General features: G+C 40.8%; 1 protein-coding gene across 1 annotated transcript in view; it reads right to left on the minus strand.

Moving 5' to 3' along the window:
- Positions 1-26,937, minus strand: part of CUX1 (cut like homeobox 1) — a 3,879,009-nt gene that overhangs the window by 275,928 nt on the left and 3,576,144 nt on the right. The window contains exon 18 of the mRNA XM_044054027.1: positions 10,306-10,422. Coding sequence (XP_043909962.1) covers positions 10,306-10,422 — 117 coding nt within the window. The remainder of the gene's footprint in view (positions 1-10,305; positions 10,423-26,937) is intronic.

Consider the following 26,937-nt stretch of genomic DNA (forward strand, 5'->3'; position numbering starts at 1 on the left):
CAAATAAACGGTAACAAACATTAGAATAACAGAGCTCGACAACAAGATAGGAAAATTACCCTTGTGGATGAAGCCATGACTGGGATTCAAATGACCCAGGTTCATTTAGCAGCACATGCACTGGAGGGACTGGGACAGTGAGGATTGGAGTGAGTGATCACTGCCTGCTCTCAAATCCTTTAAGGAAGGTGGTAGTTCTGAATCACTTCTTGACTGATAACTAGAAAAAGCACTGGATGAAACACCCACACAGCATGAGCCTGCACAACACATGTTCCCCTGGGACAGGGATCAGCATGTGGGCAAAGGCACACATGCTCCTCATGGTCAACAGCACTAACACAGCTCTAGTGAAGCAAAGTGGGATTAGGAGCTCTAGAGGAAGGGAGGGAAGTTTGCCAGGTCTGACAAACTGGCCTTCTCCGTACCATCTTCCTCTTGTCTCTCTGGGGAATAAAAGGGCTGATAAGGTCCTCCAGGCTGTAGGATCATTGCCTGGGCAGTAGAGTGCTTGGCTTTATCTCAGAGAAAGAAAGAAATGGGCTGATACAATGAAGGAAGGGGAGTTGCTTGGCATGACCCAAGGACAGCCAAAAAAGGATAAAAATACAAGTAATATAAAACAATAAACAAGCATATAAATAGTAACCTAAGTTATAAAGATTACCAGCAGCTTTTAAACAGTCAGCAAAGAACTATATTAGTCAACTGTCACTTCCTTAAAGTTACCCAGTGCCAATCAGGTAGTAGGTTCCAGAGAAAGGATTCCTGATATTCAAATGCTCAAGCCCAGTGGCCTCAAGATACATTTGATAGAACTGGTGAAGGCAGAATGCAAGATTTATTTGGGTGATACCAGTTCAATACATCCTTCAGGTAAAGGGGACTAAAGTCATGTAGGGATAAAATTAGCACATCAAGAGCATTACATGTGAAGTACTGCCTTACAGACATACAGAAAAGTCCCTCAGAACTACCATCGTGAAGGGATATCTAAACATCCAACTTAATAGCTGGGATGTAGAGTGCTGCATCAGCTGCAATCAATCAATCAGCTCTATATCTGAAAGCACCATGCACAGGGAATTACAACAGTCAATCCAGACGGACAAAGCAGGATGCATGGGTCTATATTATATTATATATATATATATATATATATATATATTATACCGACCCTTAGTCCGCGAAACCACAAAACAGCGAATGTTCACATCAGCAATTTCTTTCCCCTGGGAAAGAAATCGCTTGACCTAAAAACAAAAACACATCCCTACAAACATTACAGTGTGGGGTGCTGTATACCCCATGCCCCCCCAACTAAATACAACAACTCCGAGATCGCACTACAGTGGGAAAAATGGCAAACTAACAAGCATGGCCAAGCGATTTCTTTCCCAGAGAAAGAAATTGCTGATGTGAACGTTCTCCTTTTTGTGATTTCATGGTTTAAGGGTCAATGAAACGCCTCTTCGAGGATATAATATAAACCCAGATGTACCACAGTAGGACAGCAGGGTGATCCAAAGATGAAATAAGGTGTTTGACAAAGAGATGGAAATAACTGGATTTGACAACAGCTGAAACCAGGTCCTTTAAAACCATAGTGGAGCCGGTCATATTTGTTATTATCTGTCAGGTAATTTTCCAGTTGCGGGTGTTGGTGGGCAGTTTCAAGTACTTTAGGATATAAAAAATTAAAATAAAACAAAGGGTATATCAGTAAACTATTTAACCTCACAGGAATTGGTTCAGCAATAGCGATATTTATGGTGAGGCGATAAGGTGAAATATTTAGGTGGTGTATGGATTAAAAAGGATTCTATTATGGCAGCTAAAGATATGTAGGAAGAGCCTATACAAAACTAAGAAACTACAGCTCCTGATTATGAATACGGATGTGGAAATGTATATGAAAATGGATAGTATGATACATGCAGTGAAGATGTTTTTAGTCCCTTTAGTTTTAAATGCAGGTCAGGTATACTTTTTATCAACCAGATAAGAAGTTGTGGATACTACTTGATAAAGAGTTGAAGGAATTTATCTTGGAGGGGAAGAGGGCAAGAGGTAAGAGGATAAGCTGATTCTCTGAAGACAAGGTGGTTTAGCATTACCTGATTTGACGGAAGACTTTAGAGACACTCAATTAAGCCTCAAATATACATTTCCAGCAGAAGGTTATAAATCAAAGTGAAAAATAATGATGACGAGGGGGGGGGGTGATGGGAGGTTCAAGAAATAAGGAGGATGGCATAGAGAATAGCATTTTGGATGTAGCCCCTTAAGAAGAATGCTAACCATACAGACTATTACATTTATAAGACAGCAGAAAGTATTCTGAAAACTAAGCCAACACATGAATGGAGAAAGGTGATTTTACCAATAGGAATTACTCCAAGTATGGATATAGAAAATAGGCAAGAGGAGGCTGGAATTTACTGGAGAAAATTAGCAAAGGAAACAAGGCATTAGGAGCAAGTAACTAGGAAGGGAAAGGTAACTGAGTGGGAAGAGGCCAAGCAGAAATTTGGACGGCATGCAGCAGACTGTCTTCCCTCCCAGGGATTCACATATTATAGACAAAGGGAAAATTGATACATTGTGCTAAGTGAAAGGCCAACCCTGATTGATGAGCTTTTAGTTGAGTCTAGCAGAAAAGCTGCTGTTAAAAAGGGATAATTAGTAGGTACATGATATAATGCATGACAGCTATAAGAATCAAGCAGAATAGTTTGAAAAAGACTGGGAAGAGATACCGAAAAGACAATTCACAAAGTCACAATGAATAAGCATCTGTGTGACCCCCCATGTATGCAAGAAAGTCCAGAATGTCTAGGATTTTTGCATGGAAGTGTTTGTATACATAGTTTATACCCCAAGCAGATTTCAGAGAAAGTTTCCTCAGGGCTGATAACAAATACTGGAGATGTGATGGGAATGGCAGAGGTATTTGGGAACATATTGTTGGGAATGTAAAAAGTTGGCAGATTTAAAATTCCCTGCAAAGTACTTTGTCAGAAATGTAGGGGAGATAAATCACTGCAACTAAGGAAATTATTATTTTGAGCTGAGATATAGGATTTAAATTGCCTAGACATGGTAAGGCTCTACTAAGTTTACTACTATGGGCTACCAAAAAGCAATTACTAGAAAATGGAAAACTAAAACCTAAACCAACCATAACTGAAGTACTGAATATTGTAAAGGATGTAAAAGAACTGGAGGTGTGATCTTTAAAAAAGGGGAGGAGCAAATTGAACCAAAATGAATGGAATTTACGGGAACAATACATGCACAATGATGTTCAGAAAGAGGGGTGAAATTTAAGGGAATGCAGGGATTGGCCAATTTATCCAATGCTGGAGTGAAATAAATTTGTTGAATAGAAAAAATATGCTTAATGTATGAAACTAATTTAAATGTGAGTTTTCTTTTATTATTACTGTTTGTGTATCCTTGTCACGTTTTTAAAAATCATCATGTTTGACAAAGACATATTGAAAACACTGACAATTAAAAAATTCACAGACTAGATCCACATTACTCTAGTTTTGCAAATGGTAGCACTTATATAACGAATTTGGTAAACTTCTTTGAAAAGACAACACAATCTGTTGACAACAATCACCCTGTAAACGTAGTCTACCTTGATTTGGCCAAGGCATTTGACAGCATTCTCCATATAGCTTAAGTAATAAACTTAAATCCATTACAACTACATGGATAGCAAATTGCTAAAAGACAGAACCCACACAGTGCAGGTAATAATGACAGCATCAAAGAATATGAATGTGAGCAGTGGTGTCACACTGGGCTCAGTGCTGGAACCGCTTTTGTTTATTACTTACTTCTCTGACCTGCAGACTGAAAACCAAGACCGATGGCCAACGAAGTTTTCAGACTGCTGCAGAGTATGAGTCACTGTCAAATCTCCTGCTGACATAGAAAACTTCCAGCAGGAGGCTGCACTTTTAAATGCCTGGTACATTGAAAATGGGCTTAAATTAAATGCAAAAAATGCAACATTTGACAGACCCCCCCAAAGCGCACAGCAATGACAGCACCTCACTTCAAAATGAAAATGCAGCTAGAAACCTGGGAAACTGGGTTAATAATTCCTTCTGCTTTGATCACCATGTAGCAATGGCTGTTAGGAAACCCTTCTACTTGGTGAAGCTCATAGCCAAGGGAATATCATCCAGATCTGAAGAGGTTATTGCTCACTTGTTTTCAGCACTGATCAAATCAATTTTAGATAGCAACATTCCATCTGGGATGTACCTCATCAGATATATCAAACAGCTGTCTCAAACTTCCCAAAACCAAGGACATGCCAACAAGTCTGAATAACTATTCAAGAGACCTTGTTACCCCTTCCCTCCCTGGCTCTCTTTCTCTTCCAGAAAGTCTGAATCTCCTTTTTTCTCTTTGACAACAGATCATTTCAAACAAATGGGCTCTGGAAATCATTCATCAGGGTTACAGATGGTAGTGGGAGGAAATTCCTCCTTTGCAGCTAGTCATTCCTCATCTTGCAGATCAGACTGTTTTGTTTCCACCTGTTCTTTATCACATGCTGTCCCAAGAAGTGATAGAACTAGTTCTTCCTTCCCAGGTGGGGAAGGGGTTTTACTCAAAGATGTTCCTAGTCCCAAAGAAAGAAAATACTTGGAGACCAGTTCTGGATCTTTCTTTCCTAAACCTGTTTGTGATAGTGCACAAATTCAAAATGGCATCACTTCACAACCTGTTGCCTCTTCTTCCTCTTTCAAGTTTCTTGGTAACACTGCACTTAAAAGATACTTATCATCACAATCCTATTCATCCAGACTTCAGGTGTTTCTTAAGGTTGTATGTGTCTAGATCATATTATCAGTTATCTGCCTTACCCTCTGGACTATCCACTGTACCAAGAGTGTTCACAAAGTGACTAGCTCCAGTTATAGCTCATTGTAGGCTACAGGGTATCCACATTTTTCCATATTTAGAGGACTTGCTTAACTTTGCAGAGTCTTTTTCAAAATGTCAGGAATCTCTCTCTTCGGTTTGAGATCTCTTGCATAAGCTGGGATTCCAAGAGAACATTCAAAAGTCTTTCCTGTTTCTGTCATACAGGTCTGTGTTTCTGGGATGCCAACTGGAAACCTTAGTTCAAAGAGCTTTTCTTCCACATGAAAAACTAGCTCTTTAGATCTATTTCTAAGTTTTTCCACTCAGACTTCAGTTACTGCAAGGGCACACCTCTGGATTTTGAGTCTCATGACATCTATGATTCTCATAATACCCCTGGCAAGACACCACATGACAAAGATACAGTGGAATCTGAAATCCCTTTGGTCCCAGCATCAATACCCTCTATCTTTTCAGATCTCAACTTATCAGAAGAGAAATCACTTGGTGGAGACAAGAGATGAACTTAAATCAAGGTCTCCCCTTCTCCTTCTGTGATCCAAAGCAGTCAGTCACTAGAGGTGCTTCAGACTTTGCTTGGGGAGTGTTTTCAGAAGAGAAGAAAGAGCAGCGGGTTTGGGATACCAAGGACAGACACAAATATCAAGGATGCTTGCCCTGATCAAGGCACTCAATTCATTAAACCATCTTTGGTCCCCGGGACCTCTTCAAGCAGTTACAGGCAAAACCATAGTGACATGGTACATCAACAAGCAAGGGGGAACCAGGCTGTACCCACTTTGGAGACTATCTATATTAGCTTGGGATATAACTTCACAACACAATCTCATTCTGCAGGCATTCTACATTCCTTCAGAACAAAATTATGTGGCAGACAAACTAAGCAGGACCAGGGCAGACTCTCATGAATGAAAACTAGATCCAGAAGTCTTCCAAGATTTGATCCAACTGTAGGGAATTCCTCAAGCAGACCTCTTTGCATCCTCTATGATCAATCAACTGGGAAAATTATTTTCCCAGGACTCATTGCAAGAAGGCCTGGAAGAATGATGCCTTTTCATTTCTTTGGACAGGAATGTTTCTGTATATCTTTCCACCATTTCCACTAATAGCCAAGGTACTTCTAGAGATTTAAAGAATCCCCCAAGGTCATTTTGGCCCAGGCAACCATGGTTCTCCCTTCTTTTGGAAATGGCTAGGGGCAATTACCACAGCTTCCTCACAGAACGGGTTTACTCTCACAAGAACAGGGGTATTTGAGACACCCCAAAATCCATCATCTTCAATTGACTGCCTGGATGATAGGGTCTTAATTCCGTCTAGGCACATGTTTTCTGAGGACCTGCAGCAGGTATTAGTGGTGGCAAGAAAGTCTGCTACTTGAAAATCATATATCAGCAAATTGAGAAGGTTTTCTAGTTGGTGCCAGCAACATAACCAGCACCCATTCAGAGCTAGTTGTTCTCTGGTTTTACAATATTTGTGTGAGTTATTATCCTATGGCTTTTCTTATTCCTCCATCAAAGTTCATTCATTGACATTTCAGTATGTCTGCCCATGGATCTTCCTCTTTCACAGCAGTCACATGTCAACATGTTTTTTGAAAGGGGTTTTGCTTAAGAGGCCTCCAAGTAAACTGGTAGCCTCTCCTTGGTATATTAACTTTGCCTTAGAAAAACTAACACTTGCTCCATTTTAATCAGCTAATCTGGCTGACTTGAAGTTCTTAACATGGAAAACAATTTTATTGATTACTTTGACCTCTGCAAGAAGGTTGTCTGAGTTGCAAGCTCTTATGGTGAGTCAACCCTACCTCCTCTTCCCAAGGACAGGGTTTCTTTGAGAACTAATTTTTTTTATGCCTAAAGTAGTATCCAAGTTTATTTTAAGTCAAACAATCCATTTCCCAGTTTTCTTTCCTTAACCTAAAATGAGGGAGAAATGATGCACCATACTCGGATGTCCACAGACAACTCAGGTACTATCTTGACACAACTAAGTCTTTCAGATTGTCAGATTAATTGTTAATTTCTTGTGAAGGTAAGAAGCTGGGACAACCAGTGTCAAAACAGACTATTTCCAAATGGTTGTCTAACGCTATTACTTTTGTTATGCTAACCATGACAAATCTATTCCAGGCAGGGTCAAGGCCCACTCTACAAGGACCTTGGCTTCTTTTATGGCTTTTTGGAAATGGTTGGATTCTAGAACTATTCTAGAATCTGTTACTTGGCCCTCTGTACATATGTTTACAAAGCACTATAAACTGGATTCCTTCTCTAGGTCTAGATCAGGCTTTGCTAGGACCATTCTCCAGGGGCTTCTGGACCCTTCTCCTTCCACCTCCCAAATACAGTTAGCTATGACAATCTACCTATATAGCTAAAGCTACTGCTGCAGTGATTAATATGATGAACATAGTACATGTGTGTAAGCTGAATTTACCATAACAGTAGATGTTCGAATTATCACTGCTGCAGTTGTGGCTCCCTCCCTCCATCTCCATTGTTTTTTGGTGTGCTTTTTATGTCAGGGTGTGGGCATTTATATTTTATCACTAGCCTTGTCCTTTTACGGCTCAGCCTCCCTTCTCTCTGCTGGCAGGAAATCTCTGAAGGGCTTTGCATCCAGACTTGTGTTTTAGTCAGCACAGCTCAAGCTGCTTGACAGTTTGGGTGTGTGGAAGGTGCCCTGAAGCTTTGGAAGTGTCCGACTGTTATATCCTTGGCAGGATATAACCCATACAGCTAAGGCTACTGCAGCAGTGATCACTCAAACATTTGTTATTATGTTAAGTTCAAATTACCCAACTGTACTGCACCATCCTCACCTCTTGTCAGAAATTTTGAGTAGTGATTTAAAGGATGAGATTATGGGTAGAAGTGGCAGAAATTAGATTCCTTCACAGAGTAGCTGGATGCAAAAAAAACAAACATGGTTCTGAACCGTGTTTCTGTGACTGCCCATATGTCTGCTGATATAAACATCCACACCCTGGCCTAAAAATCACACCAAAAAACAAGGGGGATGTAGGGACTGAGGGAGCAACTACTCCAGCTAGTATAATAGCTAGGTGCTTCCCTATCATCTCTGTTTCTAACCTGGTGGATATGGGCATCCTGAGGCAGTGCAGTAACTGCCTCATGATCATTGACAACCATTTAATTTTAGAACAGACAAACACAGTGTGTGAAAGATGTAAATACACAATGTCACTGGAGGCAAAGTTCTTACATACACACACAAAAAATGCAAACCAGGTTATTAGTATTACACCCAAAACACTCATTACCAACACTAAGGAACAAACACATAGATGCACATATGCAGAGGTACTCACTTGCAATCTACCCAAACCTCCAAGACCTGCTAAAAGCATCTCTCAGTGGCCCTACGCACAATGAAAAAAGACAGCACCTCACAAAACACGTAACTCTGAAAATCATAGTAGCCCTGATTCCAAGCCCATTAAGGCAACACATCACACAATCAAATATTCTAGTTATTGGGGATTTCATTGTAAGACACACCGATGTCCCCTTTACCAGGCTAAACAAGGAGAAGATCACAGTGAATTGTTTGTCTGGGCCAGGATCCACCAGATCACTCATGCACTTAGGTCTTTAAACTACAAGTACCAGTATGACACGGTCATAGTCCATGTGGGTGTAGACACTTATGATGTGCCTCACTGGACTATATGAAGAGAGACATGATAGAGGTCTCTGAATGTGTGTCCCAGGTGGGTATGAGTCTAGCTTCGAGAAGCATCCTACTTTCACCTATGATTATGCCACATTACCAGCAGAGAATGACTGACTTCAATAAGTGGGTTAGTTTCTGGTGTCACAACAAGGGGATCCAATATCTGTCAACCTGGGGAGACATGATCAACAAACTATAATGCTTTGCCAGAGATGGTTTGCACTTGTCACAACTTGGCTTCCTGATACTGGGAAGAACTTTATCTATCCCCATAGTGCCTTTTTTTAGCTGTGCCAAGCTGTTAAACCCTCCAATATAATTATCACTCAGGACTACCTAAAGGTACTGCTGCACAATGCTAGGAGTGTAAATAAAAAAAAACTGCACTCCCTGGAAATGCTCCTCACCAAGGAGAATGCAGACATATGTGCAGTCACAGAAACGTGCCTCAGAACCACAGAAATCACCCCAGCTATAAAAGGCTACAATGCCTTTCATACATTTCGATCCTTCTCAGCTCAGGATAAGACAAAGGGAGGAGGTGTCTCAGTGTTCATAAAGGACAAGTATACTGCTAGACTGGTCCAACAACATGACTCGCTTGAGCTGCTCCATGCCCAACTATCCATAGGTGCGACCCCCCTATCATATCCTTGCTAGCTACAGATCCCCTAACATAAGTCTGGAAAACCACACCCTTACCTAAACCTACTGGAATCTCTAAACATTCAGCCTAATACCAAACTTATGGGTGACTTCAACTACTCCTCCATAAAATCTGAGACATATGACCCATAATTCACTTGCTCAGAGGTTTTTGGACTTCTTCAATGCAAACGACCTGGAGCAACTAGTTAGCTCTAACTAGAGGTACAAATAACTTAGACCTAGTACTCATGGACATGTGAGGATTCTGCTTCCTTCCATGCATTAACTCCTCCCGAGTAAGATCTGACCACAAAATGATCCCCTTTAGTATTAAAACTAACTCAAATCCCCCATCAAACTCCTGTTAAGAACTTTGCTAAGGCCAATTACCTCAAACTAAATGTCCAAGCCCCTCCGAACCCAGGTGACACCAAGGCCTACTCTGAGCTGTACACAAAAGCACTGTACAACCACATTCATAGCTGCAGAGAGGAGGGAGTACTTGTCTGAGTCAAACCTAGGATTACTAGCAAAAATAAGCCACCCTGGTGGACCCCTAGCACAAACAAAAAAAAAATCCTCTCCGAAGTCAAGAAGGAACAGACAAATCAGTGCAAAAAGACACTCATCAGTGTAGACAAACAAATTAGTGGCAGAGTGAGGGGCTTGACAATCCAGCAGGATCTCAATGTACAGCATGTCTTCCGCCATGTTGGGAAGAGTGAGCTGAAATGGCCTGGGAATCCTGTCAGGCTGCCCCTGACTGTTTCTACAGGAAGTATACCAGGTATGGCCCACTAGGAGGAGACCCTGTGTGGTAGATCCAGAGCACACTGGAGGAATTACATCTTTCAGCTTGCCTGGAGACATCTAGGGATATTACAAAATGAGTTGTAGACTGGTATTGGGACTTAGGAATCTGGTCTTCCCTGATTTAGCTTGCTACCAACACAGCTCTCCAGGACAAGTGGTTTGCAAAACAGCTGAGTAAAAGAATGAATGAATATTCTAAAACTCTCTACACATGCTGGCACTTACCTTGCCTGGGTAGCTCTGGAGAAATTTTATTTTCTCATACAGTTTGATGTTGTCAGCACGGAGATTATCCAATTCACCCTGTAGGGCCTGCATTGTTTGCTGTAACATACGATTTTCCTAAAATAGGAGATTAATCCAAATGTAAGAGTCTCATTAATGAAAACAAAAATTAATTAATTAATTAACTAACTATTCATTTAAAAACTAAGCATGCATCAGAACTAAGCAATTTGCCCATGCAGACTATACCCATCGGTCGAGGAAGAATGAAAATGAACAACACAGACAGAATGCTATGGTGAGCACATAGCATTTTACCTGATTTTGTCATTTTAATTTGTTCCTCAACTGATGGGAAAGAGTCCCCAGGTACTGTAACCTTGAGAGGTCCTTATGGAAGAATATTCTGGAGCACTCCTGAGCCAACAGCTGCTCTGTTCCTGGAAATAAATCCAACTTGTAATGCGCAATGAAAGTGTGGTAATTAGCCAAAGTTGCAGCTGCACAAATATCATCTACAGATGCTCTGGACCAAAAAGCTGTAGAAACTGCCATAGAGCTTGTGGAATGGGCTCTTGGAGTTTTTGGTAAAGACAGTCCTAATTTACTGCAGACAAAGGTTATATAATCAGTCAACCACTTGAAAAATGTAACTTTAGATACTGATTTACCTAATCTGGTAGTAGAAAAGGAAAGAAATAACTGATCAAATTTCCTGAAGTCTTTGGTACTATGAAGGTAAAAATGAAGTTGTCTATGCATATCTAAAAGCTGTAACATATGCTCTCCTTTGTTTGAAAAACGGGGAAATTAATGACCTGGTTAATAACTGACTCAAAAGCTATTTTAGGTAAAAAGAACGGGTTTGTTTGCAATGATACCCTGTCTTAGTAGAAAATTAGGTAAGGAGGCTTTGAAGATAGAGCCTGGAGTTCAGATACTCTTCTAGTTGATGTAATAGCCACTAGAAAAATGGTTTTCTAAGACACAAATTTTAGGCCTACTTTGGCTGAAGGTTCAAAGGGAGGTTGAGTTAAGGCCTGAAGCATTATATTTAAATCCGAAGGAGGAGTAAGATATTTTAACAAAAGTCAAAGCAAAAAAGCTCCCTTGAGAAAGGCTTTGTATAGTTTAGAAGAAGCTAGAGTTATTTTCACCCAAGTGGAAATTAGAAATGGCAGCCAGATAAACTAACAGTCAAAAAACTAGCTCCTTCATTGAAGATTGAAGCTAAAAATTCAAGGATAGCTGGCACAGTTGCTGAAAGAGTCCAGATCTTTTCTAAGGGCCCAAAAGACAAATTTCTTTCATATAGTCTTGCAAGCCTTTTAGTAGAAGCCTTTAGGGGAAGACAATAAAATGTGATGAACTGGGGAGGAGAGCCTGGGCTGTCTAGCAATCAGTGGAACTGGAGAAACCATGTAGTTAACTTGAGCCTGTTATCTTAGATGAGTCATGCCGGTCAGATGAGACAGAAGGTCTGGAGTTGGATGCAGAATACAAGGTGAATGTTGAAGATGAGGCCAGAGGAATGGGAACCAAATTTGACAAGGCCAAAAAGGGGCAATGAGGATAACTGTGCTATTTGACCAAACTGCTTTCTGAAGAAAATTGGCATTAGTATCAAGGGAGGAAATGCATAAAGGTGACCAGAGGGCCAGTGGTGAACTAGAGCATCTTTCAGTGATTTTCCTGATGGTAGGATCAGAGCAAAGAACCTGCTGCACTTGTTCTTGAGAGGAGAGGCAAATAGATCGCAGCATGGCTGGCCCCACTGATGGAAAATTCTCTCCACTACAATGACATTGAGAGACCACTCATCAGGCATCAGAATGGACCTGCTTAATTTGTTTGCAATTATATTGCAATTCCCCGGAATGTGCATTGTTATTAGAAAGAGATTGCCCATTGCCATACTCTCATAACTTCTTGACAAAGAGGGTAAGATCTGGTTCCCCCTTATTTTTTTGATGTACCATATTACAGACTTTTTTGTCCATCTGTATCGCAGTTGTCCCAGATGGGAGAATGTCTTAAAAGGGCTGCAATGGTAAGAGGACAGCTCTCATCTCCAGTACACTGATATATGTCTTGGCCTCTTCAGGGGACCACATACCTTGGAGTGTTCTTCCCATGTAGTGCTCCCCACCAGAGCGGGGATGCATCCATGGTCACTGTGGCCTTGGGGGTGGGGCAGAACAAAGGGGCAACCTTTGTGTAGCTGGTTTGAATGAATCCATCACAGCAGATATCTTTTGCACACTTGAGTCCTCTTGATTAGTGTTGATAATGGATGTTGAAGAATGGACTACTGAGTCGACAGAGTCCATTGAAGGATTCTCATATGAACTTTGGCCAACAGACCAAGGGTGATAGCTACCGCCATGGAACCCAAAGTATGTAGTATCAGTCAGGCTGGAAGAGATGAATTCTGGATCACTTTCTTGGCTTGGGATTGTAGTGTGTTTACGAGTGCCTATGCACTCCAGACTTGGTGTTGGGGTGAGGTAAGACTTGCTGTAATTGACTGTTATTCCTAGATGAGAACACAACTAAAGCAAGTAATCCCCTTGCCTGTAGTGGTCGACAGCTGGTTGGGGCAGTCATCTAGGCATGGAAACACCCGGAATCCCAGCAGTCTCAAGTGAGCTGCTATCACTGTCATGCATTTGGCGAACACCCTGGGGGCTCTGGTGAAACCAAAGGGCAGTGCTCTGAACTGGTAATGACTGGCTCCCAAATGGAAGCATAGGTATCTTCTGGAGAACCTGTTCATTTTGATGTGATAGTACACATCCTGAAGATCTAGCGAGCACATCCAGTCATCTTTTTGCAGCACAGGCAAAATGGACTGAACCACGACCATCTGAAACTTCACATACTGAACAAACTGGTTTAACTAACTTGCTAAGATCCAGAAATGGTTTCAAGTCTCCTGTCTTTTTTTGGCACCGTCTCTGGTCTTGGGGACCTCTTGGATGACTCTTTATTCTAGCAGCTTTTTTATTTCTAGACATGCTGCTTCCCTCTGACTGGGTGGAACATCGGGGACTTTCTTCATAACTGTGGGAGGGGCTAGGAAAAATGGCAAAGTATAACCTCTGGATATGATGCTCTCCACCACAAATCTTTTGCAATAGCTAGTAAGGCTCTCTGGTACAGTGATAGATGACCGCTGACTACCTCCAAAGAAGGACAATTGGGCCTATCTGAGAAAGAATCTCTAAAGCCCTGGTTCTGCAAACCACCTCTGCTGCAAGGATGGGGTCTTCCATTCAAATTCCCCTCTCTGCACTTGTGGGAACTATCTCCACGTGAATCCTAGAAAGGACCCTGTGATTTCTTAAACCACATATTTCTACCACCTTGCTGGTTTCTGGAGAAGGATCTTTGATGAGTAGAAAAACATACACCCACAGCAGACAGGCTCTTTTCCTCTTGCTTACACCTGGAGTGTGTGTCCTTAACCTTGGGGTGAAACAGAGAAGATCCATCAAAGGGTGCACTGACAAACAAAGATTTAAATGCTTCCACAAAATCACATAAGCATGTCCAGGCATGTCTTCTGATGGCTATGCCTGAACCCACCATCCGTAAGGTACCTCCAACAGCATAAGAGATCAACCTCACGGACACATTCGACACAGATTGCAAGGTGGCCCGTTGCGAGGAGATTTTGTTTCCATCCTCAGAGGATATGGACCCAGAAAGAGATATGGTAAGCTCCTTTATTCATATCTCTTTGCAGTCTCATAAAATGTGCCAAGTAATTCAGCAACCTAAGGGTAAAGTTAGCTGACTGTAAACACTTCCCAAATCTGTCCAATGCCCTAAACTTTGTATAGGGGATGAACAGAAGAACTCTGTTCTGCTAGATCTTTCTTTGTAGATGCAACCACAACCATGGCATCAACAGGGACTCCAGTGTGTATGGACCTTAGGGGGAACTAGGATTTTGTCAGTCTTTTTGGCATAGGCTCAGCAGTATCTCACTCCTTCCAAGCCCGCCAAGAGACTAGGTGATTGAGTTCGTCACCTGGTGGGGTCACACAAGAAGTAGATGGGCCAGACCCAAAAGCCTCCAGGAACACTGACTCCTCCGGATGTCAGAAGACCAACCAACTGTTTGTCTCAGGAGCTCTAGGATGTCTCCAAAGGAGACATCATCAGATGGTGATCTGGGGGACCCCTCCCCTTCATCAAAATCCATGACCCTATGAGAGATTCCTGGGGGAATCCAAGTGCCTCCTCTTACACATTCTCTTTCTTGGGACTTCCTCAGTGGAGTGTTATGGGGAAGTGTCAGAAGAGAGATAACAATGTCCTGACAGACCAGCTGGATGCTTGTTTGGGTTGCCTGTCCCACTGGAAGAGATTGAAGATTCTCAGAGCAAAGAACAGTATAAGGCAGGGTCATCTGATCTGAGGGGGGCAGGGATGTCTTTTCTTCAGCCAAGGAGAAAAGCCTCTCCACAACCTCAAAGGCAAAACATCAAGGGGAAAGAGAAGTCAATGGCTCTGAAGCTGGAACCTCTCAGATCGTCGGCTCCTGCAACCCCACCAGCACTCCACTTGAGGAGGGAGTCAGACCCAAGCTATCCATCTCCAATGCTCTGAGGGGCAGAGATGGCTCCAAAAGTTTTGGAGTTGACTCCAAACCCATGGATCTGGCACCAATGCTATGGCTCAGAGAGTCCTTCAGCTCCGAAACAGTTGGTGCCAGTCAGTTCAGGGGAACCATCGTAGTCAAAGAGTAAATAGTCTTTGGATCCAAAGTAGACACTTCCAGAGATCTTAGATCTGACGGCTCTGAAACAGAAGGTCAGACTGGAAAAGGAGTTACCAGAGGGGAAGTCGAAAGATGTCGGCTCATGGACCCTGTAGTGTTCGGAGCCGGAAGAACCCCCATCTGTATTTATGCTTTGAGGAACTTCCTCATTATCCTGTCCACGTCTGCTTCTGAAAGACTTCTGGATGACTGAAGAGAGGATGTAGGGGAAGGAGGCCTAGAGTGCCTTTGAGGCGAACCTTCTAGGTAGGAAGAAGTTATCTGGATGGAAATGGATGCAACAGAAGCAGCTGAGTAAGGCTCTGAGAAGACCTAGGTTTTTGAACTGTCAGTTCCAAGACCAACAGAGCTGACTTTTTGTAAACCTTAGCAGGAGTCTCCATTGAAGAAGCTGAAGTTAATGCTAAGGACTGATCTGGAGGCTTTTTACGGGACTCCTTTTCTTTAATCAAAGTATTAATTTAGCTTTTATCTGGCTTTTTTGAGTGGGTTGAGCCCCAGTCACTGAAGAAGAAGATGGTGAAAACAGGAAACCTCACAGCACTAATTTATTCCTGTGATCTGCTAAGGTCCTGGTGTTAAAGCCAGAGCAGATCACAGAGTCCACATCAAGATGTGCCAGACCCACACAGTATATGCATTCTCTGTGGCCATCTGAGTTGGGAAGCTTGTGCCACAGGAAACACATTTTTAAACCCAGAGGGTTTGTCTGAGATCTTAACAAAAGGGAGAACTCCCACAAAAACAATTTGCAGAGAAACAACAACAAAGGAAAACTACCTTAAAAAGCTATAACAAAATTATTTTATTTTTTAATAAAGTAGAAAGAGAGAAAAAGGAAAAACTACCAGTAATGACTGAAAGAGTACTCGGAAGAGTGCAAAGAGATATCAACAATAGTACTGAGAAAAGTACCAAACAACGGTAGCTGAAGAAATAGACAAAAAAATCTAAGTTACTAACTTACGGGAGGGAAGAGAAGAAAAATACACGATAAAAATTAACTGATTCATTACACCAGGAAGATGGAAATATCCAATAAACACTCAACAAATTCTAGAGAGCTAAGGAATCCATGTCTGATATCTAATGGCGGCAAACGAGATCTGAGTTATGTTAGGTTGGTGGGGTATTATGGGTAAAGGGAGGAGCTTGAGAGTTCTAGGATCCAATGATCAGGTAGAAGCAGCCGAGTTGGATAAGAGTCTCAGATCTGAACCCAACAGTTGAGGAATGAATGAAATTAACAATATCACATTTACATGTTACCCTTAATGAGAATAACTGGGATCATACCATAGACAGTTTGAGAGGACCCATGCAAAGGATTAAGCATTAGTAGTACAGGGGGCAGTCCTAGGGTAAATTTTCTCTCTCCTATCCATAGATCTATGATGCGCTGGAAAATGTACAGGGCTGAAACTTATTTTATGTTGATGGGGAGGCTGCTCCAGAGTAGCAGTATCCTCTGCGAGATATATCTGACCATCCAAACCATTCTGCTGATGTTGAAAAAGAGGTTTATATTCCTAGACCAATTATTTCTGATGCCATTTGACTTGCTGATGTGCAGGAAATTATCAGTAATAGGTCAGATAATGCCTTGTAGTCCAGACACAAGTCACCTCTTAGCAGTCTGTAGGATACTGAGTATAGTGACAGGGCTTTGAGTTGCTCAATGTAGGACATGTTGTTTAGGCCTTGTATTCATTTAGTAAGGTATCTCTATGTGCATTCCAGTTGTTCTGTTTGCAAAGGGGCATTAGAGTCAAAGACTGGCCTAAGGAGGGCTGAGTAAAGAGGAGAATGACATCCCTTGATCTAGACACAATCCTTTTGTTTATAAGCTGTACAATATAGGACTTTTTTACAACACTAGACGCATGTTGGTCAAAAGTTAGATCAATGTCCACATAAGCTTCCAAATCCTGAAGAACTAGGTCAACTCTTAGGGGCCCAGGGTAGATGACTTCCCAAAGGATACAATAATGCATTTTTTGGCATTAAGTTTCAGTCTATGATTTGGCATCAGTTATTTGAGACAGGATGGCTAAGTCAATTGGGAATTCAATGACAGGTCCTAACTTCCAGCCATCTGCAAACTTAGTAACCAGAAAAAGTACCAAAAAGGCACCAAAAAAATGAATACAACCAAACTCCAACTGTAGGCTAGGAATACCAGCAAAACGTCAAAAAAATATAGCACACGAAAATAATTTATTGCACATCAAGTAAGTGCTTTTGTCTGGTAACAATGCAAACTTAGTCAGTCAGAGTCCTTTGGTATCGACTGTTATTTAAGAAAAGCACAAGCCAAACAGATGTCCCTTCACAGAACCCTGGGGACTCCACTGGTGGCTGATCTGTTTGTGGAGGTAACTTCTCCTGTTTTGTTTACCTGCATTCTATCTGTGAGCCAGTTAGCAATCCAGTGGGTGACGCAGGGGGTTTATTCTCAGTTTATTTAGCTTTTTCACTATGCCTGAATGGGGAATTGTGTCAAAAGCTTTAGCCAGTTGAGGTATGTGGCGTGTACCATTTTGCCTTCATCCATTGCTTTGGTGACCTTTTCAAAAAAATCCACCAGGTTAAATAAGCATGACTTGCCCTTGATGAATCCCCTGACAGGTCCAGTGTTGGGAAGTTCACTATGTCCTGACTGATTAACTCCATGATAAGTCTTTCCATGGCTTTGCATATGAGACTGGTCAGACTTACGGGTCTGTGGATGGTCCTTCCTATGCAAGGGAATGACTGTAGCTGTTCTCCATTCACTTGGTACAAAACCTATATGGAGGCTGAGATTGACCAGTGTTGTTATGGGTGTGGCTAAATCAGGATTCATGCTATTTAAGACGCATCCAGTGATGTTGTCAGGACCCATTGATGCAATATTTTTACCTTCTGAATAGCACTTTTAGCTGGTGATGAGCCAGTTTCAGGTAAATTTTAGGGGCAGACAGAAGGGAGAGAGGGAAAAGGTTAGAGCTAAATCAGCCAGTAGATTCGCTATATCTTCAGCCTAATTATAGGTAACATCATTCAAAATCAGCTCAGTGCATTGCTACACTGTATTTTTGAAATTATGAACATAACAAAAAATGCCTCGTGATTGTCTTTGGCATAGGTAGCTACTTTAGCCTCAAACTTGGCTTTGGTGAATTTTATTAAGCTCCTGATTTTTTTTTTCCAGTGGCAAGTGCTCTAACATTCTGGGAATAACTCTTCTTACTTTTGGACAAATTTATTTTCCTTTTATTATAAAACTTGATATTATGGTTCTACCATGTGGGTTTGTTTCTGTGTTTTGCCTTGAACTTGTTCCTAAAGGGTACTTTAGCATCTATGCAGCTATTTACATGATGGTATAGTGTGCTGGTGTACATTTCTCCGTATTCAGAGGAGTTAACAGGGTTTGCTGGGATTTGAAGCTTGCCAGTGTGTCACTTAAGAGTAGATAGTTTGTCTTAAAGAAATTTCTAAGGGAACCTTGGGTGGAAGGGATCTCTGGTTTCAGTTTTATTTTGAAGGAGACTGTTTTATGGGTCAGACTTAACAAGTGATAAAGATATGCAAGGGATGGTGCAAGTAGCTTCCTTATTAGTAAGAACAAGATACAAGATGTTATTCCCCCTAGTGGGTACTCTGACTAATTATTCCAGGGCATTTGTACTTTCAAAGTCCGGGAGTCTCTGTGCTTGTGGAGATGTTTAGATCACCCACAAAAATAGTATTGGGTTTAATACTGAGTGATTCTAGTTACTGTAGACAAGCATTGTGGCTTTCTTTTGTCACAGAGGGAGTTCTACAGCTACCTAATATATCGTACGAGACCTTTCTGATGGTTATTTGGACACGAAGAAGCTCTAGTTCATCATGCTGCTTTACAAGCCTAGATGTGAGTCTCTTCTTTATGTAGACTGATATACCTCAACTCTTTTCCTCCACTCTTTTCCCCTCCTGCGCAGTAGCTGGTCTAAACGTGTGGAAGGCATTGTAGCCCTGCACAGCCAGAGTGCTCTGTGCTATTTTAAATCATGTCTCAGTTGGTACACAAATGGCATTGCCTTCCAGGGTGAGAAGGACTTATAGGGATTGGAGTTTTTTTTTTTGGTCAGGCTCCTAACACTGATTAGTAACATTTTTATATTTTCCTTTACCTGTTTCATTATGTTGGTAGGTTTATCAGTTTGGCATTGCCTAAAAAGGCACTATGGAGTAGGCAGTATCTTTGCCAATAATTTAAAAGAACTATTTTAACCAGATTAAATCTTCCAATTATACTCATCCACCACTTCAGCCAATAGATTGTTGTATAGTTAATGAATCATTGTCATTAATGGGGTTTTCCCTGTACAATGGCTACTGACACGTTGTGTGCTTCTCTGAACTATATGCGGCAGATGATATGGTTAAGAATCAGCCACTATATATCATGTACAAAAAAATAAATTGTACATTTCACAGCAAAGTACAAATCTGCTCTATTAAACAGACTTAATACTAACAACTGTACCTACTACTGCAATGGGATCTACTACACCTGCTATTGTTGTATAACATTTGTTTATTTGTTGGGACTTTTTCTCCCCAAGTCCCCTCTGAAAAACAGCACTGCCCAACAGGGCTAATACAGTTAACAAAAGAATTAAAAAAATGCCCCTGAATTACTCATTTCCCTGTTGAACCTCATTCTTAGCAATTTCTTCCTGAAAGCATATTTCTAATCAGCATTTGTTTAAAGCAGCTCTCTGTAATGTGTAATGCAAACGCTTCTAATGAACCTGAAGATCTGTGGTCACCTCTTTGCTATCTAACTTTGAGTGAAAACATGTCTACAGCTTTGAGATGTGTCCTGAATCTCAGAGAATCTGCCCTGCTGGTTCTGAGTTTTGTTAATTTGTGTTGCAACGTTTTCACTGCAACTATGTCACTTCTTGCTTACATCAGAACCATGGCTAGGTAATCTGGTGCTCTGGGCATCCCCAGAATTGCACCTTCCACAACCTGAAGCTGAAGACCAAAAAAAGCCTGAACAAACTCTGACCTGTAACAAAGAGCTTATTCAAGTTCACTACTATTACAAAAGTACAATATCACCCATGGCTTTTTAAATGAGTTCTGGTACTCCACTTGCACAGAATCAGCAACTGCTAATAGTGCCCCCAACAGTGTGTGCCAGGGGCACCCACCCCATTCATCCTGCCATAGTTAATGGCACTGTTTTTTAAGTTTATTTATTTGACTGTTACTTAACTAGGAATGTCCAACCAGACATAACTTATATTTAGTTAATGACTTAAGAGAAAAGCTCCATAGTTGAAAATTACTGTACAAAACATATATGTAACCATGATTACTCACTGTGAAACATACAACAGAAGAGACACATACATGAGAGAGTCTAGCAGGGAAATATATTATAAGGCACATGGATTTTTGTAACATTTTGCTACATAAGTCTAATTTTACAGTGTATTTTTTGTATTTTTTTTATCTACTCCCCCCTTCAACACACTGTCTACCAACCATCAGTTCTCACCATCATTCAGCCAATTCATTTGCTGTAGGGTGAGAACCAATCATAGAAGCTGTCATCCATGCAGCCACCTTTCCCCCTGTTTAGACACTAACCTTGTCCACTGGTGACTAATGTGGGCACCCACAAAACTGCAAGGGCCTGCTATGCCATCCTCCTACATGTTAGTGTTTCCACTCACATGCTAATGAGAGCTGTCTTCACTAACTTATTAGGCCAAGCCCATGTCTTCAGTTACAGCTTTTTCATCTGCAAGCCTCTAGCTGCATGCAGCAAAACAACCACTGGCTTCCAGTCCACCCCCATGGCACAGCCAGAAACAGTGTGTACAGAAAGTGAAGCTAACTTAGTGCAAAGCATAGCAGTCACTTGTGTAGCTACCAAACACTGATGCACCCACTGGCATCCATTTTATCTGGCAATTTTACCCAAAAATCAACCCCAGACAGAGAGAACAGCAAGGAATGGAGTATTAGCATCCAAAATTTGTGGAAATAGGGATATGTCAGAATGGAAAAATGCAATAGAATTAACAGGTAGCAAGGGGGATAGGAGGGGAGCAATAGAGAAGAATATAAGACAGACACATGCAAAGTCTCAAAAGTGAGCAGGGGCTCACATTTAGCATAATGGAAGGTAAAAGGGAGGGGCAATAAAAACAGTTGCAATGTATATAGTTTACATTTAGTGGTTAGTGAAGTAATGTGTTTAATAGCTTGGAGTTGCTAATGACGTTAACAATAACAGCCAAGGGTAAAGAGGAAACCATAGAAACAGTAGCATGAGGGAGAAGAGATATAATGTGATGCTGTGACAATGGAAACAAAAGAGGTTAGAAAGATTAAGTGACAGGAGTCATGAAAAAACACAGCCATTAAGTTAATCACATGGAATGTGAATGACATAATTGAGGAGACAAAACAGAATAAAATACTAGAATATACTAAAAGGGACAAAATCTGAGATAAAATGTTGCAGGAAACACATTTAGGTAAGTAAATGAGTTGATTAAGAAAAGCCAAGGGGAAGTACTCTGAGCTAAAGTATTTGGTGGGAGAAAATGGAGAGTTATAGCCTTAATAAGAAGGCAACTTGATAGAGAATCAAAGCGCAGATAAACAGGGTAGATATGTATTCACTCAGGCATTCTTGACAGGCTCTCCGAGGTAGCATAAATAACTACATTACCCACTGGACTGCTGGCTGGCTGGCTCACAGACAGGGCCCAAGAAGTCAGGATATGTGAGACCATTTTCACCAAGAAACAGATCACCAGTGGAGTACCCCAGGGCTCCATGCCGGGGAGCTCCTGTTTGGTATCTACTTCTCTGACGTCAAGGCTAACATTTATGTCCTCTGGCTCACCAATTTCACAGATGACTGTAAACTGGGAGCTATTATAGACTACCCCTCCAAGACACCAACAGCTTGTAAGGGGGTTTAATACAGGCAAAAGACTGGTACAAAACCCATGGCTTAAAACTCATGCTAAAAAGGCATTAGAATGTCCTTTCGGAAACTGTCAATCCAAATTAATTATTCCATCGATAAAACACCCTTATGAGTTAACCCAGTAGTCAGGGATCTGAGAACATATGTAGATAGCAATCTGGCTTTTGACCAACACATAACTAAGACAGTAAGAAAATCATTCTGTGTTGCGCAACTTATAAGTAAGGGTATGGCATATAGGTTCAAGGAAGTTATAGTACTTGAACTCAGCCAGTATCAGACCTGCCACTGAATATGATGCCTCCTTTGGCATACATCTAACCAAACACTTAAAATAGTTGGAATGCCCATAAAGGTTTCTCACCAGCAGAATTTAGGACATGAATACCCTGTCCTACATGGATCATCTAAAGGCTCTGTATTCAGTCTTCTATAGGCTGCTGAGAGGGGATCTTTGCCTGTCTTACAGTGCTTCATCAGAGCCAGCCCAGATGGATCTACTGCACATGTGCAAAACAAACCACCAGAAACACTACATTCAGAGACCTGAACTTCGTTTGTGACATAAAAAAAACATGCTGAAGAGACAGATATCTGTCCCAAAGGATCTTCGCAATATGGAATAGGCTCCTCAACCATGTAAAACAGAGTTCATCCCTGACCCTGTTCAAATGAAACCTTGACATTAAGAGGGGAAGTTGTAAATGTACCTCTGGTCTGACCCCTGTGTCCTCTGTAAATTTACCTCTGGTCTGACCCCTGTGTCCTCTGTGGACAGAGGCTATCTATAATTTATTTTTTATTTATTTTATTTATCATTTGTTGACCGGGAAAGTCCGACTAGGTTCCACAGAGCCTGTTTTCAGCGGAGGCCCGGGGAGAAATGCTCCAGATGCATGTATTTGGAATGTGGGAGGAAACCGGAGTACCCGGAGGAAACCCACCGCGAACACAGGGAGAACATGCAAACTCCACACAGAAGGCACCCCAGCCGAGAATCAAACCGGAGAACCTCTTGCTGTGAGGTGACATGTTAACCACTGCACCACTGCGCCGCAGTGTATTATCCTAGCAACCCTTATTAACATGCCCTCCCCCATACAGACAACCATGATACTAGGGACCCAAATGGTTTGGGGTGCATGGCTAGCCTTGTAAGGGCCCTAGTAGTCGCTAACCTAATAACAACCTACAAATAACTAATGAGAAGTAATTAGGGAAGTAACAGGATTACACTAGGAAATGTATACATTCCTCCAAGAATAGAGAAGGAAAAGCTGAGGAGGATTTTAGAAGAAAATGTAGAGTTCCAGCAAAGAATAATGTTATTAGCAGGGGGGTGGAATGTAGTAACAGACCAGAAAGATATGAGCGGAGTCCACAAAGCAAGAAAGGTAATACTAGAGCGGCTGTTCTTAAAGCAGTTTTGTAAGGTGTATGTCTGGAGTGATACCGGTAAAACTGGACTGAGAAGTAGGGAATATACATACTCTGCAGGAAGTTTTGGAAGTTAGTTGAAGCTAGACATGTTTATTTGTCAAAACAGCAATTACAGAGCAAGAAGTAAAGGATCAATTGAAGGCACGGACAGGGGGAAGTCACCAGGATGGGATGGACTCCCAGTTAAAATATGGAGGGAGGATAAGGAAATGTTTGTTCATCTGTGGCACAAACTATTTAACACAATTCAAGAAGGAAAATCGATACACGAATCTTGGGAGAAGATAATGATTACAGTGATACTTAAAAGAGGGAAAGGATCCAACAAGTTCAGGGTGTTATAGGTCATCAGTAGACCTTAACCATGACTGCAAGTTGTTTGAGGCAGCAGTGGTGCCTACGATTGCCAAAGTGCTTTCAACATTATTGATTAGAGTAGATCAGTATGGTTTCATGAAGGGTAGGCAAACTTTCGACAATATATTCCAAGCAAGTATGATACATGTGAAAACTGAATAACTGAATAAGGCCTTAGTACTGGTGGCTTTAGACAAAAAAAAATGCATTTGACAGGGTGTATTGGGGATGTTATGAAGAAAAGGATGGCCTTTCCAAGATACATTATTTTACTGATTAAGGAAAATGTATAGGAATTCTGCAGCAAGAATAAAAACAAATGGAAGGGTTTCATCGGAGTTTAAGATATCTAAATGTACAAACAGGGGGTGCCCATTGTCCCTGTTATTATTTGCAATGTATCTGGAGCCAGTAGTGCAAAGATTAAGCCAATTAGACATACAAGGGTGGATTGGACAAAATGAAGAGCAGAAACTATGTTTGCAAGTGATATGATATATATATATATATATATATTTTTTTTAACTAATGTGAATCAAGTTATACTAAGACTATGTAAACTACTAAGACAATTTACGACAATATCAGTCCACAAAGTCAGTGAATGGATGGACCAGGAATACCCTAATCTGTGGGGGCACTACTGACTTAGATATATAGGGGGTTGGATAACATTCACCAAAAGAATCATGGAGGGAAATAAGAAAGAAAATAAAAGGGATGATAAAAAGATGGGAGATATTAAAACTGGATTTAGATCAAAGCATACACTCAGTAAAAAATGTTTCTAGTCACCCTTATTTTATACATGGGTCAGGCATTTATATATAGTCCAGAGAAAGAGAATTGGAACCTTTTGCTACTAAAAGACGTGACTAGGTATATTTGGGATGGTAACAGTTGAATACAAATGTTAAGACTTAATACTGAGGAAGGAATGCCTGTCCCTAACCTGGAACACTACTATAATGCCGCCCAACTATGGTTACTAAGCTATATGCAAGACAATATCTATAACTCTAACTGGAAATTAATGATGCTTAACAAAGGAGGAGAAAAGCAAATAATGCAGAGGGTCGAGATGTTGACCAATATCCAAACAAGGGAAGGGAACAAGAAATATCTAGGAGTATTCAAAAACAGCATTAAGGTAGAGTGAGGGAAAGTGGTGAAATTTTGAGCTGAGACAGACAGGATTCTGTAAGCTGTGTTTTGAGATGGACATAACTATGTTGACAGACTGGTAGAAAAAAGATACAAAAATATACTATGAAGAACAGTCGAGAAAAGGACAGAGATGAGTGGAATGGAAGGAACTACTACAGCAATACACTCCATAGAAAAACAAAGGCTGCAATATAAAGGGTTATTACGAATACTAGAAAATATAACAGAGAGGTCAGGAGGTGGAAAATGGAAATTCTGCTACTAATTCAATTGCAACCAGAAGCTAGGATGGGGAAGTAGAGGAGAGAGAAAGGTTAATGAGCAGAATATATAAAGCCCTGATAAAGTTGAAAGAAATGGATTCAAAGCTGGGAAAGGACACTGCATGAAGAGAGTCTAAAATTTGCACAGCTCCAAAGAATGTAAATAAGCTGAGGAGATTTTGGACATTTGGTTAGAAATGTTTAAACAAGTAATTTTACATAATAAATATGCTTAATAAAGTATATCCAGTAGTAGATAAACATTATTGAAGATGTAGGCAAGGCCAAATAGGAGACTGGAAACACATATTCTGGGGTTATAGCAAGCTGGAGAGGTTTTACCTGGATTTACAAAGGTCAATAGAAAGAATTCTAGGAATCGCACAGTATATAAAAGAAGGCAACTTCTACTTAGGTTTGATAATGAACACATAAAAGCTTATGTTACCTTGGAATTGACAGTAGTTAAAAAAGCAATTACAAAAAGGTGGAAGACAGAACAGAAGCTAAGAATAAAAGAGATTGTATAGTTAATGATTAATGTGGTAAAAGAAGAAAAAACACTGCTAAAATTAAGAAATGCAAATTCCAAGAGAAAAAGTAAAGGAAGTGTGAGGAAACATTATTCAATTGAGAAAAGTGGGGGAAATGCAGAAAACAAATATTTTGGCCACTAAAGTAAGGCTAAGGAAAAAAGCAATATAAAAGGGAGTAACAAATACAGCACATGTAAAAGGCATAAGAAATGAAATAGTGGGGCAAAAAGACTGCAGCAAAATGCATATGGGGCATGATGATGATAGGGATATATTTCACAATATGACAGATTGTAACTCATGGCTCAGCCCTGGTCCACTGTAAAAGTTACTAATAAAATGAAATGCTGTGACTCACATCAGGTATTTCGAGTTCAAAGACCTTGTTTTTGTATCTATAAAGATTCTACCTCATTGATTGTATTTGGTGGAAAACCATCTGTGGAGGAGTAACTGCAGTCCATTGAAGTACTTGATTGGTCCTCCCCTCATTTCAGTTGTTTTCCAACTACTCTAACCTCATCTTAAGCCAAAGTCACTGCAATACTGCCTGTTGCAGCTAACTTAAGTGAATGTTATCAGCAATCTAGCAGTGTGTCTTACTGTCTTTAAAATTACCAGGACTTGTCTTACCTCGGACTTCCAAGATAGCTGCACATTGAATAACACCTTGTTTCTAACTCTCCCAGTGTGAAAATAGAAACCCAGTAGAGAAAGCCAGTAGACTTGTGTTTATGGGTAAATTTCAGTAACTGGCTAGTAAGTGCACTGCCTGGATGCCAGGAATAAAGAAATAGAGAAAACCTGGAAAAAATCAGCTATAAGTGAGGAAGACACTGACTGAGAGGAGTTTTGCGGCTGTTCATCAAAAAGCAATGCAACCTTCAGACATGACTTCCAGTAATCTACAGGGAGATATAAGACAACTCCATACAGACCTGGTTAAAATAAACAAAACACTTATGGAGTATATCAACACAAACAACAAAAGGTTGGGAAAATGGAAGAAGCTTTAAACAGATATTCAGATTAGATGATAAAGCCGTAAAAATCAGAGGTCAAAATAAAGAAAAGAATGGCTGAATATGA

This window comes from Protopterus annectens, chromosome 13.part0 (genome assembly GCF_019279795.1).
Source record: "Protopterus annectens isolate FY-2018-M chromosome 13.part0, PAN1.0, whole genome shotgun sequence".
Lineage (NCBI taxonomy): Eukaryota > Metazoa > Chordata > Ceratodontiformes > Protopteridae > Protopterus > Protopterus annectens.